This window comes from Cavia porcellus, unplaced genomic scaffold (assembly GCF_034190915.1).
Source record: "Cavia porcellus strain 051 isolate PalLab524CR breed Dunkin Hartley unplaced genomic scaffold, mCavPor4.1 scaffold_17, whole genome shotgun sequence".
Taxonomy (NCBI): Eukaryota; Metazoa; Chordata; class Mammalia; order Rodentia; family Caviidae; genus Cavia; species Cavia porcellus.
Window position 1 is genome coordinate 52,043,723 of NW_026947500.1, and position 16,693 is coordinate 52,060,415.

Below are 16,693 nucleotides of genomic sequence, written 5' to 3' on the forward strand. Positions count from 1 at the left end.
CATTAAAATGCACATTCTTTTCAATAGTACAGGGGTCATGCTTTATACTAGCCCACAGAGGATATTTAAATAAATGCAAAAGAGTTGAAATTATCCCTTGCATGCTATCAGATGATAGTGCCATGAAATTAGAAATTAATGATAAAAGATACAGCAAAAATCCCACAAACACATGGAAAATGAATAACACACTCTTGAGTAATCAGTGGGTCACAGGGGAAATTAAAGAGTAAATTAAACAATACCTATAAGCAAACAAAAATACAAATACAACTTATCAGAATCTGTGAGATGCAATGAAAGCTGTCATCAGAGGAAAATTTATTGCACTGAGTTCCCACATCAGGAAAACAGAATGAATACAAATAAACAACCTGATGTTACACCTCAAACATCAAGAAAAAGAAGAGCAAGTCAAGCCCAAAGCCAAAAGAAGAAAGTAAATTATAAAAATCAGAGCAGATACTAATGTAATAGAGATGAAGAAAACAATCCAAAGAATCAATGAATCAAAGAGTTGGTTCTTTGAAAGAATAAACAAAATTGATAAGCCCCTAGCCAATCTTGTTTAAAAAATGGAAGAAAAAGCTCAAATTCATGCAATAAGAAATGAAAAAGGTGAAATCACTCCAGACTCTATAGAAATACAGAAGATCATCAATACCTATTTCAAAAACCTTTTGATAACACAGAAGAAATAGACAGATTCCTAGAAACATATGAAGTATCAAAGCTAGGTCGAGAAGATGTAAATCTGCTGAATAACCTAATTTTTATTAATGAAATTGAAAATGTAATTAAGTTTTTACCTATACAGAAGAGACCAGGCCCAGACGGATTCACTGCAGAATTCTACAAGAAGTACAAAGAAGACTTAATGCAAACATTCCTCAAACTGTTCAATGAAATTGAAACGGAAGCAATCCTTCCTAAATCATTCTTGGAAGCAAATATTACTCTAGTACCAAAACCTGAGAAAGACTCAACTAAAAAAGAGAACTACAGACCAATCTCCCTAATGAACACAGATGCAAAAATCCTCAATAAAATATTGGCAACTAGAATGCAGCAAATTATCAAGATTATACACCATGACCAAGTGGAATTCTTCCCAGGCATGCAGGAATGGTTCAACATATGTAAATCAACATATGTAGTTCACCATATTAATAAAACCAAAAGTAACAACCACATGATCATTTCTATAGGTGCAGAAAAAGCTTTTGACAAGGTCCAGTGTTCATTTATGATGAGAACGTTACAGAAAATTGGAATAGATGGTATTTACCTCAACATAATAAAGGCCACCTATGAAAAAACCAACAGCCAGTATCATATTAAATTACCAAAATATTGAAGGCATTTACTTTGAAATCAGGCACAGGTTAAGGATGTCCCTTATCACTGTTCTCATTTAATATAGTACTGTAAGTACTAGCCAGAGCAATTAGACAAGCAAGAGAAATAAAAGGGTTAAAGATAGGAAAAGAAGAAGTTAAATTATCATTATTTGCAGATGACATGATACTCTACATAGAAGACCCTCAAAACTCCATTGAAAGACTCTTAGATATAAAAAATAAATTCAGCAAGGCAGATGGATACAAAATCAGTACTTAAAAATCAATAGCATTCCTATACACTAACAAGATCACATAGAGAGAAATGAGTAGCCACACTCTTCACACTAGTAACCAAAAAAAATGAAATATTTAGCAATTACTCTCATGAAAGAAGTGAAAGATCTATATAAGGAAAATTATAATACACTGAAAAAAGAAACTGAAGAGGATCTCAGAAATTGGAAAGACATCCCGTGCTCATGGGTAGGAAGAATAAATATTGTGAAAATGGCCATTCTCCTAAAACTGTTATACAGATTCAATGCAATCCCAATAAAAATACCATCAATATACCTCATAGACCTAGACAAATCTCTTATAAAATTCATCTGGAGTGAGCAGAGACCTAAAATACCAAAGACATTTCTAAGCAGAGAAGGCAAGGCAGGAGGCATCACAATTCCTGACTTGAAGTTATACTGCAAAACAACTGTAGTAAAATCAACATTGTACTGGAATCAAAACAAAGCTGAAGGTCAATAGAATAGATTAGAAGATTCAAGGACAACTACAAACATACTCAACCACCTTATCTTTGATAAAGGAGCAAAACAAGTTCATTGGAAGGACAGTCTCTTTAATAAATGGTGTTGGAAAAACTGGCTCTCCATATGCCAGAAACTAAAACTAGACCCATGCCTATCACCAGGTACTAAATTAAAATCTAAATGGGTCAAAGATCTGAATATTAAAACAGAAACACTAAATCTATTGGAAGACAAATTGGGTAAAAACCTTGAAGACATAGGAGTAGGTAGAGAATTCATGAACAGGACTCAAACCACATGGGAAATACTTCCCAAAATCAATAACTGAGATCACCTCTTATTAAAAAGTTTCTGCATGTCAAAAGAAATCTCCAGCATAGTGAAAAGAAAACCGACAAACTGGTTAAAAAAAAGTCCTGGTGAACTTTCCCTCAGACAAAGGGCTTATGTCTAAAACATACAAAGAATTTTAAAAAATCAGACCCCCAAAATTAAAAAATCCAATCCAAAAATGGGCATATTACATGGATACACTTCTAGGATGAAGAAATACAAATGACAGATACATGAAAAAGTGTTCATCATCATTACTCATTAGAGAAATGCAAATTAAAACCACACTGAGATTCCATCTCACTGCTGAAAGAATAGTCAGGCTCAAGAAAACCACCAACAACAAATGCTGAAGAGGCTGTGGGGGAAAAGGAACTCTCCTCCACTGTTGGTAGGAGTGTTGGTGGGAGTGCAACCATTGTGGAGGTCACTCTGGAGATTTCTCAAAAAGTTGGGATTGGAAGTCCCATTTATTCCAGCTATCCCACTTCTAGGCATATTCCCAGAAGAACTGAAAGCATCGTACCACTGAGATATATGTGCACCCATGTTTATAGCAGCACAATTTGTAATAGCCAGATCTTGGAAACAACCAAAGTGTCCATAAACTGAGGAATGGATAAAAAAGATGTGATATTTTTATACAACGAAGTACTACTCAGCTATAAAAAGTGATAACATTGAGATATTTATAAATAAATGGGCACAGCTTGAGACCATACTCATAAGTGAAATAAATCAATACCACATGTGTAAATACTGAATAGAGTTTCCCTAGTGTAAGAAATGATAACAATACCTAAAAGTATGTGGTAATCATGATTCCCCATTATATTGCTTTGTAGCCTTATAATGTTTTCATTCTTAATTGTAATAGTTTTATTCTGGGCTGTTTGTTTTTATTGTCTGTGATGGTATGAACAGCTATTTTGGAGAAAATAAGACATCGTAATAGCTAGTGATGATTTAATATCATCTTGTTTTGAAGTCCCATCAAGCTTTTGTTCTTCTGTCTCCATCAGTCTTAACATGTTTTATCTCATTCAATTTTATTATATGAGATAATATAAACAAAACTTTTATAGACCAGGAGATAATGTAGAAATCATTGTTCATTTTCTGTTAATCAGTTCTAAATACCTTGTAATACTGTCATTCTCTTGAATGATTTTACATTGTCTTGATATGTTTGATACTACAGTATATGAAGTTATACTCAAATATTTCAAGGAAAGAGACACTGCGGTAACTACTTTTATGTCAGGATATCTTGTGGTGAAACACTATGTTGCTTAAATGGTTATGTTTTGACCTGTGCTGTTTTGTTGTTATGTCCTCTTTTATCTCAACCTCCTTTTTTATTATTTTTTTTAATTTTTATCTTTTTAATTAGGGAAAAAACAAAATAGCAGAATATATTACAGTAACCCACTTTGATTTCCTATTAACTTGATTTGAAACCCTGTATTATTCTCACATCTTGTTTTGACTGATTTTACTCTATTTTGTTTTGCTTGATAGTACCAAGTTTGAGAGTATAGGCAACAACTTTGAAGATATTAAGATTTACTATAATGCCCATTCTGGTTTGACTATTACGTTCTTTTGAAGTCCTGTAATGTCTCCAATGTTTTGGTTTTATTGGTTTTGTTCTTTACTGTTTTGTTCAATTTTATTATAACTGATGACACAGGCAATTGTTTTTAAGATAGCAAGAGGCATTATGGTTACCATTGTTAATCACCTTGTATTCTGTATTTACATCATGTACTATGTCCATCTTTTTTATTTGAATGACGCTGTTTTGTTATGTCGATTTGGTTTTATTCTCTTCAAAAAAAAAAGTAATAGGAACTGTGGGAGTAATAAAACCCAAAATGTGTAGTCGTCATTATAAAAAAGAGAGGAAAAGAAAGTGCTCTAAAGGATATAACTGCATGTGTTTTTAAGTGTATAAAATAGATAACCATATTACTGAGTTTTTGTTGGATCATTGAACAGAACTGTTTGCAGTCTCACTGTTTGAATGTCCACTTTATATGCTTTAATTTTGTAACTTGAACAACTATTTCTAAGGTGACAATAAGTAATCTATTAACTAGTGATTTCCTACTGTTGATTTTTTTTAAATTCTATATTACATGTACCCTTTTTCTGTTCTTTTTCTTTTTTCTCCTTAAATAAAAATTTAAAAAAAATAATAAAACAATCGTAAAATCACATTTGTGCAACAATATCAGTGTAGACGAGAGAATTTTCCAGTCTATGACAAAAGAGAAAGCTAATTTACCAAAATCATGAATAAAGCTAGGGCTATTCTACTGACCTTAGAGAAATAAGTACGATTAGAGATGAAAATGACATCATGTTAGATAGCACAGAGAAATCATGGATTTCTGAAAATACGCACTTCCAAAACTGACTCCAGAAAAAGAGAAAAAGTGAATGTGTTTATAACAAGTGTAGAAATGGAATTATTAATAAATAATTTTGCAACCAAGAAATCCCAGGAACAGGTGACTGTCCTGGTGATTTCTCCTAAAAATATCCTATAAAATGGTATTATAAGTTTATGAGAGAAAAGACACCAGGTGAGGGAACTTTTGGTTCCTGTAGTCCTAAAACAATTCCACACAGTTGGAGGTTTATAGCAATGCCTGCTGATTCCTTCACGGTTATGCAAAGCAGTCTGAAATCTGTCTCCCCGTGGAACTCAACATGGTCTCTCCACAGGTTGAGGACATTTGCCATGTCCTGCCTCTGAGAACAGCAGTGAAAGATAGAAAAACAGTATATACACATTTAGGTTCTAACGCACCAATAAAATATTACATGTCATGTTCCAACCTATGCTGTTCATGTTATCCACTAATAGAGCAATCCAACATTGCACACCCAGCAGGAACTGGGCAATCACCCTAAGCAGGAGATCCTATGCAACTGCAAGTGACCTGGACCAGGCTGTGTGCTCTGAGCTGGAGATGGGGGCTGTGGGACCTGCACAGCCCAGCGTGCAGCACTGGGAAACACAGGGGAGGTTTTCATGGTGTGAGTCTGGAGACTGAGGGCCCCAGGGCCAGAAGCCCTGAGGTTCAAGAAGGAAAGAAGGTGGATGCTGGGACAGGTCATCCTGACTGCCAGTGAGATGAGATGACAGATGCCTAGGAGATTAGGAAAGTGCACACCTGGGCTGGTTTCAGGGACGCAGTGTTGGAAAATACATTTGACCCCTTTCTCTAGGGCTCTTTCCTGGTCTCTCTGAGTTTTGGCAGCCTTGAGGTGAACAGCTTTGCTCCACTGAGCCCTGCACCTGATCTTTCTGCTTTGGAGCAAATCGACCACACACTGAGATGTCAGGATGCAAGAGCCTCAAGCAACCATTTCCTCCTGTATGTATCAGGCATAGGTGACTAAGACAGATGCTTCAGACAGAGACAGACAGAGACAGAGAGAAAGCTCCTTGTTCTCTTCAGAAAAACCCTATACAGTTTGGACGATTGTCTCTTACATTGATGAGGAAAGATCTTTGCTAGTTGACTGATTCAAATGCTACTGTTTTGGAAACTTTCTGCCAGATACACACAAACAAAATATGTTACTAGTTGTCTGGGCATCCCTAAATCCTGTCAAATTGATGCACGCAGTGAACCAACACAACTGGCTTGCCAAAACCCTGTGCATCTGTCTTCTGGTGATGTCTTCTTGCACTTATGTTCCTGGGCTTCGTTGTGTCCTTCTTTTACACACATTTGCACTGACATGGAAAACGAGCACTAGGATCTTGAATAAGTATTTTGAACACAGCAAAAAGAAACTGCAGGCACCTTCACCCCACATTATATTTCTGTACATAAGGGTTCCTTCTTTCTAGACTATAGGCAAACATCGCTTCAAACACTTGCTGTCAATGTGGACACTAACTTTGGGGGATGTGCATGAAGGGTATCTGTAACAAATGAGGATGGATGGCCTGGGTTCCCAAAACAATAAGCACAAAACTCTACAGATTATTTTCTTTCCAAAATAATTTTTGAGAAGGCACTCTTGACCTCCTTGTTCCTCAGGCTGTAGACCATGGGGTTCAGCATGGGGATGACCATGGTGTAGAACACAGATGCAATTTTATCAGTGTCCATGGAGTGACTGGAGCTGGGCTGCAGATACATGAAGATTGTAGTCCCATAGAAGATGGAGACGGCAGTGAAGTGGGAGGCACAGGTGGACAGAGCCTTGCGATGTCCTGCACCCGAATGCATCTTCAGGATAGAGATAAAAATCAATGTGTAGGATATTAAGATAATTAGGAGGGCTAACAAGATAACAAAGCTGGCTACATCAATAAGAACCAGCTCATTAACATGTCTGTCAGAACAAGAAAGAGCCATGACTACTGGAATATCACAGAAAAAGTGATGGATTGCATTGAACTTGCAGAAGGAGAGACTAAACGTGTCAGCAGTATAGAAGGAGGCACTCAGAAAAGCACAGACATAGCAGCCTGTGCTGAGACCTACACACACCTTTGTGGTCATGGTGGTGGTGTAGTGCAGGGGCCTGCACACTGCGGCATAGCGGTCATAGGCCATGGAGGCCAGGAGGTAATTTTCCACAGTAGCAAAGGCTGTAAAAAAGAACATCTGAGCAGCACAAGCATTGTAGGAGATCAGCTGGTTTTCAATGAGGAGCCCAGTGACCGCTGTGGGCATGACAGCGGAAGAGTAGCAGAAATCCACCAGGGACAGATTTCCCAGGAAAAAATACATGGGACTCTGCAGACGAGAGTCCAGGAGAATGAGCAGGATCATCCCCAGGTTCCCAGCCACAGTGATGGTGTAGATGAGGAGGAAGGTGATGAAGAGGGGAAGCTGCAGGTGCGGGTCATCGGTCAGTCCCAGCAGCAGGAACTCTGTCACCTCTGTCCTGTTTTCTACCAGTGCTGTCTGGGAATCACTGGAAGCTGTGTAGTAATGAGAAAAAGCAACCTATAATGAAACAAATGGACTGAACTGGAGAAGTGTGTGCACCACGTGCATTTTTTTATTGTAGCAACAAGTTGTGTTTTCAGAGTCCCCAGAAAATGCCTAAGTGAAAAGCAGATTTGACACATGAATTGTATTTTCATGCGCTAGGTGCTCAGTTTTAAAGTTTATTTGTTACTGAAGTGTAGACAAGTTAATAACTTGGCGAAACCAATTGAGTAGATGAACCCGTCTGGGCCTCACTCCCTGGAGTGAATAGAAGCTGGCACTACTGCATTGCTCACTGCAGGAACTGCTGTTCACCTGAGACGTGTGTTTGCTGTCTCTACTCAGGGACACTGTGAGCTCACTGGTTGTTACATCCACGTGAATCATGAGGTGCAAGGCCCTGAGAAGTGTATTCATAGTTGGGTGAACATGATTTGTTAGTGTTTGCTCCAGACCCATGCCAGCCTTCAACCCTATGTTGAACCATTCCTAAGTCTAACGGTTTAAGAAAAATAGAAATCAAGTCGAATTTAATGCATTTAACAGTTATTCCTTCTCTGTTCTGGTTCAATCTCAGGGTTTGTGTTTTCATAATGAACTGCATGAGGAGTGATAATTTTATCTTGTTTACTACATATCTACTTCCCTGGTAAACCAGAAAACAGACAAGTGGAGCAGAGTGCAAAGATCCTTTCTCTACTACAGAAGTGTCCTGAATGAGTGAACAAGCTCAGAACTGCATTTTAATCTCCCTGCCCACACAGTCTTGCGATATTCCACCAGCACTGCCACAGCTCTTGACGTGCTGATCAAAAGAACAAACTTTTGACTCAGATCAAAACACATTTAGCTCTGAGTCACTGTGATAGAAATTTGAATATAATAGAAAATTAACAGAAATTTAAAAATCAAATAGCTTCCAGGTCCACCTGACCCTGAGCAGTAGCAATGTTTGTGTTTCCCCATCTTAAAATATATCCTGTTTTAGCAACACGTCTCAAGGACTTTCTATGCAGGACACAGAGGCTCCGTTAAAGATGTATTTACCTCTACCCATTCCACTCAGTGACCATCCCAGAATCTTCCTGCCTTTGATAAACAATTCCTTTGAAGTAAACTTGCCTAGAACAACTCAACCTGACAGCATATGACTTCATTCAGTTAACGAAGTATATAATAACCTGATATTAGTTTAGGTATTTCCTGCTTGCAAATTCTATATAAGCTGAATCCAATGCAGACTAAGGGCTGATGACTTGGCAATGGATTTCCCACCAACCCTCCAGCAAAATAAATAGCTTGCCTTCCAACTCCTTGGTGCAAGGCATCTTCCTTTCAGTTTGGCACCAGGTTTCTGTGATGTCCTGCAGCATGACTGCTTGCCTGGTAGAGGCGGTTGGATAACTGGAATAGAGCGCTTCACAGGCAGAGGTGATCGTGAGAGAAGACAGAACATCAGAAAATGTGGAGAGCTTACATTCCTAAAAGAGATGTGTGAGAGACCTGCCCTGTGCCACCTACGAGTCACTGGTCCTAACCAATCCCTTGAACATCTTATTTCTACCTGCTAAACCAGGGCAGTAATAAGATAATCGATGAAAAAAGGTAATTAATGAAAATACCAATAAGATACTGGAGTTAAGCTCAGCTTGTCAAATACTAGGTGTTTGGCTATTAAAAGGAATAGAAGAATGGTCTTCATCTTAGTTTATGCAGGTGAGTGCTGTGGTCTGGAATTCTCTTTTCCCAATTTGCCTTTTACGCCACACCTGAGCCAGTGAAGTTTCTGTGTTTGGTTCAAACATATGATTAGTCCTTCTGCAGTTCTATGTGAGCCATTTTTTTTAAAAAATCCCTTTTTTAACTCATGATTTACTTGGAGTAAATGAACATATTTTTCTTAAGTGTAGTCCCTGTTTTTCATTAGTTTCATTCCATAGCCAAATCTCTGATACCAAGGGTAGAAAATTTCCATTTAACCACAGTCTTTAACTTGCAGAATTGTTTCAATGTCGACTTCCATGTGGGAAGATCTTTTATTTAAATCTGTTCTTGTGTAGGAAGAATATTTTAATTTTTAAAATTTTCATTTTGTATTTTTTTAATTGAAGATTTGGGAAGACATTCATCTATTCATAAATTCCCTTTCTCCTAACCATTGGGCACTGTGTCTCTGAACATACTGTTTAACACCGTTAACACACATGACTGATTTTAGATGTACTGTGTTCTGAAACCTAAAATAAGGACTTTATATACTAATGTCTGCGTGTATGTATGTGTGTGTATCTCAAGCAATCTTGCTTTATCATTAAGAAACTGAAAATTTGAGAAGTATAGACCACTCTAAAATTGTCCAGCTAGTAGAAGAAAGATGCAAGGCTCAAGAGTTAGAGCCACGTTCTCAGTAATCTCGATCTGCACTTTTATCTACCTCCCATCCGGCCTCTGTAGATGCACCAGTAATTACAAGTATGAGATTGCAGGAGAAAGAGGAAAGTGCAATGCACAACACCTCAGTTTGCTTAGGACTATTGTGTAGCTTAAAGTAAGCTCCTTTCACATTTCTGAGTTTGTTTCTTTTATCTCCAATGAGAGGCAAATAGTAGTGAACAAGACAAATTATCATCCTAACAATCTTGTCTTGTTTTGGTTTATATTTCCTTAAGAAATAAATGTAATGTTTCATTATAGTCTCTAAATTGTCTCTAATGAATGTTTTCCCAATTAATGCCCCAGAGTGGCATCATATTTTTGGAAATATGTTGATGCTTTCTATTTCTCTTTTTAAATAACTCACAGTAAGAATAACTGACCCCACTGTTTTCACAAATTATATTTATCCCTAAATTACAGAATAAAGAAACTTACCAGTTTTCTAAAAGAGAAACAATAGTTAGTGCAGAACATTGAACCTGAAATTCTGTAATCAACCAAGAAAGATTGCACAAATTTTATTAGAGTGGTCAAAGTGTTCCAAGTACTTAAAGGCAAGAAAAAGCAAAGGAAAGAAAATTATCACAAAGTTCCAAACTTCCTATTAACTCTGTTTCCTTAGAAGAGTTTCTTATTTCTTCCTTATTTGCACATAGTAACATGACAAAATTATGTCTCTCACATAATTTACAGAATTATGTCTATAAATAACAAATAAAAGATGTCTACAAAACAATCCATGAAGAGGTTGTCATCTAAACCTCTACTGATGTGATTTTTATCTTTGGGTGTTTTCCAGATCCCCAGTTTGAAGGCTCACAACAAGACTGTCATTCAGAGGTAGAAGTAATGCCCAGGAAGCAGGTGGGCAGGACCCCTTTTCTAGCCACATGACAGACATGGGGCCAGTGCATGGGAATCCAGAGAGGATTAGGGAGACTCTGAGACTCTGGGGAGTTAACCTATGGGACTGCATAGAGCTCCTCATCCTGCTTTCTGGGGAAGAAGAAATTAAACTGTCTGTGGAGATCATGCTGATTACTTTAATGTGCACAAATATTCTTATCTCTTTTTAAACTTTTATTAGTGTATGCTTAGAGTACATAGTGTTTGTCCTCACCTTAGGGAGTATCTGCATATAGTTAATGTATCTTTATTTTTATTCCCCTTCCCATCCCCCCTTCACTCCATCTCCAGACCCCCTCCCCCACTTCCTTTTCTTTATTTTTTTGTTCATGTTTGTGTCACATATTAATTACATTAATTGTGGTAGTTGGTAGATGCACTGAAAATGGCACATTTTAACACTTAATTTATTGTGAAGATAACAATAATATTCTCATTTTTAAGACTAAAGTTCTCAGCATTTTGTCAACTATGTCACATAAATATTACATGACCATCTCAACCAATTGATATGAGTTTTTATTTCATGTCTCCAGACTACTGCCACTAAAAACACAGGCACAGTTTTCATCCAAATAATTTTACTGTCATCATAATGTTCTCATAATAAAGACTACAACAGAACTCAATTAATGACTGTACATCAAAATATTGGATAACATTAGATAATTTTATGAATTCCTGGAAATGTGCATACTGCCAAAACTGACTCTAGAGAAAGAGAAAAGCATGAGTATACGTTCATGTGTAGATATTCAATTAGCAATAAATAAATTTTCAGGAAAAGGAAAAAAAATTCAGGAAAGAAAAGCCCTTCATGGGCCAATTTTACCAAATATAAAATAGTGATACCTGATTAGGGCAGAGAACAGATGACAGTTTGTCTTGGTTCTCTTGGACCACTGTCACTACTACAGATTTAGAACTTCCCAGTTCTTATGTTGATTTCCACAATTCTTAAAAGCAGAAGCCCAACATAAGTTTCACTGGGCTGAAAGCAGCAGATCGTCAGGACACAGCCTCCTCACAGATTCCAGGGGCCCCTCCTCCTCTATCCTTTTTCCTCCCTCTGCTGCATCTGGCCCCACACTCTGATGGTCACATCATTTCAGTGTGGTTTCTGTGGTCACGTTGCCAAATCTGTTCTACATTTAAATATCCTTAAGTCCATTTATAGGAGTATATTATATAGGCCTTGTGGTACATTTAGATAATCCTGATTTTTAAAAATTTTAATATCCTTAATCACATCCACATAGTCCTTTCGGGTCACATTAAAAAGTAAGGCTGACTCCCAAGAATTAGCCACGCTGGGACTGGGAAGAGAACACCAAGAATCCAACCAGCCAGACTTTCTGGTAAACCATGCAAGCTACGAGGGGCCCTGAAAGAGAAAAGTCAAATAGAAACTCCTGTGAGCCTACTGGCATGTGGGTTGAGAATCACCAACTCTCCCCATGCCCTATAAATAACTAGCTGGTTGGGAAGAAAGGCTGAGTTGATAGCAACTGAGGCTTGGGACCAGTGGTCTGAGCATCTATTGGGAGGAAAACAGTATGCAATATAGCAAGTACGAGGGATTTTCCTTCTGTCTTGTTTTTGAAACCTCACTGCTTTGTTTATTTCCAGTTAATTGTTTAGCTTTATTTAATGTTCTGTTTTGATTGATTTTGTTATAACTGATGGAATGGACAGCTATTATGAAGATAACAACATATACTGCAGCTACTTTGAAGAAAAAGAGGCACTAAGGTACTCAGTGCTGATTCCATAACATCAAGATATGAGATCCGGCAATACTATTATTCCTTGTTCAGAGTGATTTTAGTCTGTTTTGTATTGTTTAATTTCAACAAACATGAAGGTATGGACAGCTATTTTGAAGAGAATGAGAGGCACTATGGCAGCCATTGTTGACTTCTTTATTGTCTGGTTATGAAGGCCTAAAATGCCTTCATCATCCTGTTCTGATGAGTTCTATACTATTTTGTTTTGTATGAATTCATACAATTGTTTGTGAAGATGTAGACAATTATTTGGAAGAAAACGAGACAATATGATAGTGAAGATCTCTGGTTGTCTTGCTTTGAAATCTGTCTCTTACATTGTTATAATCTGTTTTGTTATGTTTAATTTTACCCTATTTAAAAATAAAAAATGAATAGTGCAAATGAGCAAAAAATTCAGTGATGCTGAAGAAAAAAAACAGTTAAAACACTCATGTCACAAAAGCTGTACTTGTGATGGTCAGAACTCTTGAAATCGACCAAAACGTTCCTTGGTGGGTGAACAGATCGCAGGCAGTGTGTCCAGGCAGTACGGTATTGTTCAGAGCCAAACATCAATGAGCTGCTGTTAGGTTATGAAAAGCCATGGGGAAAGGAAATGCATATCCCTGAGAGAAAGAATGCGGTGTGAAATCGGGCCACTGATGTTTGATTCCAGCTGTACCTCGGTTGTTACCAGGGGGTCAAGGAAAGGGAGCAATGAGCAGGAAAAATGCTCAGGGCTTTTAGAGTGCTGAGACTCAATGGTACCGCAGTGAGGGGCACCTGTCTTACAAGGTAGGATCTGAATAAGTGGTGAATGTGTAATTTAAAAACAAGTATTTACAGTAAAAGACACACTGCTATTGATCCTCCTCCAAATTCTTCCTCTGATTTTAAGCCCATCCATCCCATTATTCTCACTACTTTCTGAATTAGTTTAGAGCACCCTAATACCCCAAGTGTGTTTTGTGTGGCTGCCATAATGCTGAGTCAACCCAAAGTGGTTTAAGTTTTTACAGCAACCTCTGCCCAATAGAAACGAAAGGGTGCATCCTCCTTCACCTAATTCTGCAGAGCAGCACTGCAGCCTCTGGCTCCTCCACCTCAGTCGAAATGATGGCGAAGGGACGCGCGCTGAGTGCATTCTGGACACTGAGGCAGCCACAGCGACACATGACGGATGCTCAGGGAAGAGGACAAAGGACCTGCTGCAGGAGGCAGCGAGAAGGACGGGGTTAGCGCGTCTCTTGAAGTGAGGGATGTCCTGAGTGGGGTTCATGGCTCTGTGTCTTCTGCTTTAATAAAAATTTTAAACATCCACCATATTTTATCATACCCTATACATTTGTCTAAACTGATAACATGCACACCACCAAGAGTATAGATGAAAGTCTTGGGGAGATGTACCTCAGTATACCTCTGTGTAAGCGGGGAACACTGGTAATGGGGGGAGTCCATGTGTATGCGGAGGCAGAGGGCATGTGAAAAATATCTGTTCCTCCATTTCAACTTCATTGTGAGCCTAAAACTGCCATAAAACTAATGTTGATTTTTAGAAAACAAATCTAGGTACCTAAAATCCAATCAATTGCTTAAATTATTTTTTATTAAAAACTAGTCACACTGCATTTACCTCTGACCAATGTCCCATTGCAATGTGTGTGTGCCCACAACAGGCACACACGTGTTTTTAGTCCTTGTTTAATATAGATGTTTGTTTTGAAATGCAAAAGGGAAAATATAAATGAAACAAAGAAATAAGACAAATTTCGTTTTGAAGATCTGACAAGCAAGCCCCAAAACTTCTAACAACTTATCTAAGCCTTCTTCATATAGATGACAGACTTCCAAAGTTGTAAAGATATTAATTTGGAAATTTTTCTGCATTGTTAAGCTTAAATATAACTCATTGCACGAAGGTCTGAGAGTCATGAATTACAATCACAATGCACAATACAAAGCTGAAATGACAGCCTTATGTAGAAATTTTTGCTTTCTCCATCACCTTCTTGAATGCACTCTTGACCTCCTTGTTCCTCAGGCTGTAGACCATGGGGTTCAGCATGGGGATGACCATAGTGTAGAACACAGATGCGATTTTATCAGTGTCCATGGAGTGACTGGAGCTGGGCTGCAGGTACATGAAGATGACAGTCCCGTAGAAGATGGAGACTGTGGTGAGGTGGGAGGCACAGGTGGACAGAGCCTTTTGGTGTCCCTGAGCTGAGTGCATCTTCAAGATGGTGACAAATATGAGTAGATAGGATGTCAAGATAATTAGAAGAGCAAAACTCACATTAAAGCTTGACATAAAAACCAGAATCCCTTCACTAAGGTGTGTATCAGAGCAAGACAGAGCCATGACTGCCGGAACATCACAGAAAAAGTGATGGACCACATTGGATTTACCAAACGAAAGACTGAACACATCTCCAGTGTGAAAAACAGAATTCAGGAAACCACAGATGTAGGAGCCTGTGGCCAGACAGGCACACACCCTTGGGGTCATTGTGCTGGAGTAATGCAGGGGCTTGCACACTGCAGCGTAGCGGTCATAGGCCATTGAAGCCAGGAGGTAATTTTCCACAGTGGCAAAGGATACAAAAAAGAACATCTGAGCGGCACAAGCATTGTAGGACACAACCTTGTACCCTGTGAGAAACTCAGCCATGACTGTGGAGGTGACAGCCGAGGAGTATCCAATGTCCACCAGAGACAGATTACTAAGAAAGAAGTACATGGGAGTGTGCAGACGAGTGTCCATCAGAATCAACATGACCATCCATAGGTTTCCAATCACATCACAGAGGTAAATGAGAGTAAACAGGGTAAAGAGAGGGGCCTGCAGTTCTGGGACATCAGTTAGTCCCAGGAGAATGAATTGTGTCACTTCTGTACAGTTCCCCATCTATTAGTTGGAAATCACGGTGCTATAGCAACAAGAAATAAATGGAGTAAGACACAATAAAGGCACTTAGTTAAATCTAAATCACAGTGAGATTTCATATGACTCAAGTTATACTGGCATTATTAAAAAACTAACAAACGTTGGTAATGATGTTAAGAAGAAGGAACTCATGTATTTTGGTTGAGAGTAAGTTAATGTGTCCATTATGAAAAGCAGTATGAAAGAGGCTCAGGAAGCTAAAACTGAATATTTCCTGTGATTCAGCATCACCATTTATGAGATGTACCAAAGAAAACAGACGGAATTGAAAACATTACACAGAGTGAAGTAAATCAGACACAAAAACATAAATACTCCATGATCCTACTCGTATATGGAAGCTAAAAATGTGATCTTAATGTAGAGTTCTGATTTCTTGAGGCCAGGAGGGAGGACATAATGACTGGATAAAGAGAACCCAGAGCACAGTCAAGGGGGAAATTTGTGAACTCCTGCAGCACAGTAGGGGGACTACAGTTCACTGTCATCCACTGTGTGCTTTGGGAAGAACTGGATCCTGGAGGCAGCAGAAAGGAAGCAGCACTTACAGAGAGCTCCAAGGCCTGCCCAAGTTCACTCAGGGGTGACTGCCAGGAGGTGCACACAAGGACACTGGCACAGGCTCAGACAGGAGAGCACACAGGTGAGATACACAAGGGCGAACTCCATTAAGAAGTGGAACCATCCACCAGGCCAGGCTCTGCTCCAGGCACAGGTTTGGAGATGGAGCCATTCATGAAATGCACAGAACCTTGAACGGAAGAAGCCAGGGCAGAGGCAGTAGCTTGGCTTTCACCCCAGATGTTGTTTACTCCAAGCCTCATTCACTCCATCTGCAAAATGAAAACACAAGACCTCACCCACAAGGTATTATTTTGAGAATTAATAAAATAATCCTCAGTGCTATCTGAGTCATGAAGTTCTCCATGAGGGCACGGCCCAGAGCCTGCTATCCTAACAGAGAAGAATTTCCCCATTCACTGCACCTGCCCCAGCCAATTGGAGACCAAGCTATTCTGTGAAACACACAAAATCCTCAAGAGAAAAAGCCAGGAATGTAGATGTCACATGGTACTTACCCCAGTCCATGTGACCCTCAAGGGCCAGCCCAGATCAGGTCAGAGCTGGAGAAACTAACACGAGACAGCTCCCCATTCACAGAGACCCAGGAGCCATGGAAAACAGGTCTCCAAATGCATATAAACTCTCCAAAAGCTGAACCCAC

At 38.8% G+C, this 16,693-nt stretch overlaps 2 protein-coding genes across 2 annotated transcripts; both read right to left on the reverse strand.

Annotated features, from left to right (window-relative positions):
- Positions 1-6,450: 6,450 nt before the first annotated feature.
- Positions 6,451-13,800, reverse strand: LOC100725983 (olfactory receptor 5B3-like). Its single transcript, XM_023562636.1, has 2 exons — positions 13,584-13,800; positions 6,451-7,400 (listed from the first exon to the last, which is right to left on the reverse strand). Exons 1-2 carry the CDS (start codon positions 13,798-13,800, stop codon positions 6,451-6,453), a joined length of 1,167 nt encoding a protein of 388 aa, XP_023418404.1.
- A 696-nt stretch (positions 13,801-14,496) lies between these two features.
- On the reverse strand, positions 14,497-15,429 carry LOC100718833 (olfactory receptor 5B2-like). Its single transcript, XM_003464210.1, has one exon. The coding sequence runs from the start codon at positions 15,427-15,429 to the stop codon at positions 14,497-14,499; it is 933 nt and encodes a 310-aa protein (XP_003464258.1).
- Positions 15,430-16,693: the final 1,264 nt, after the last annotated feature.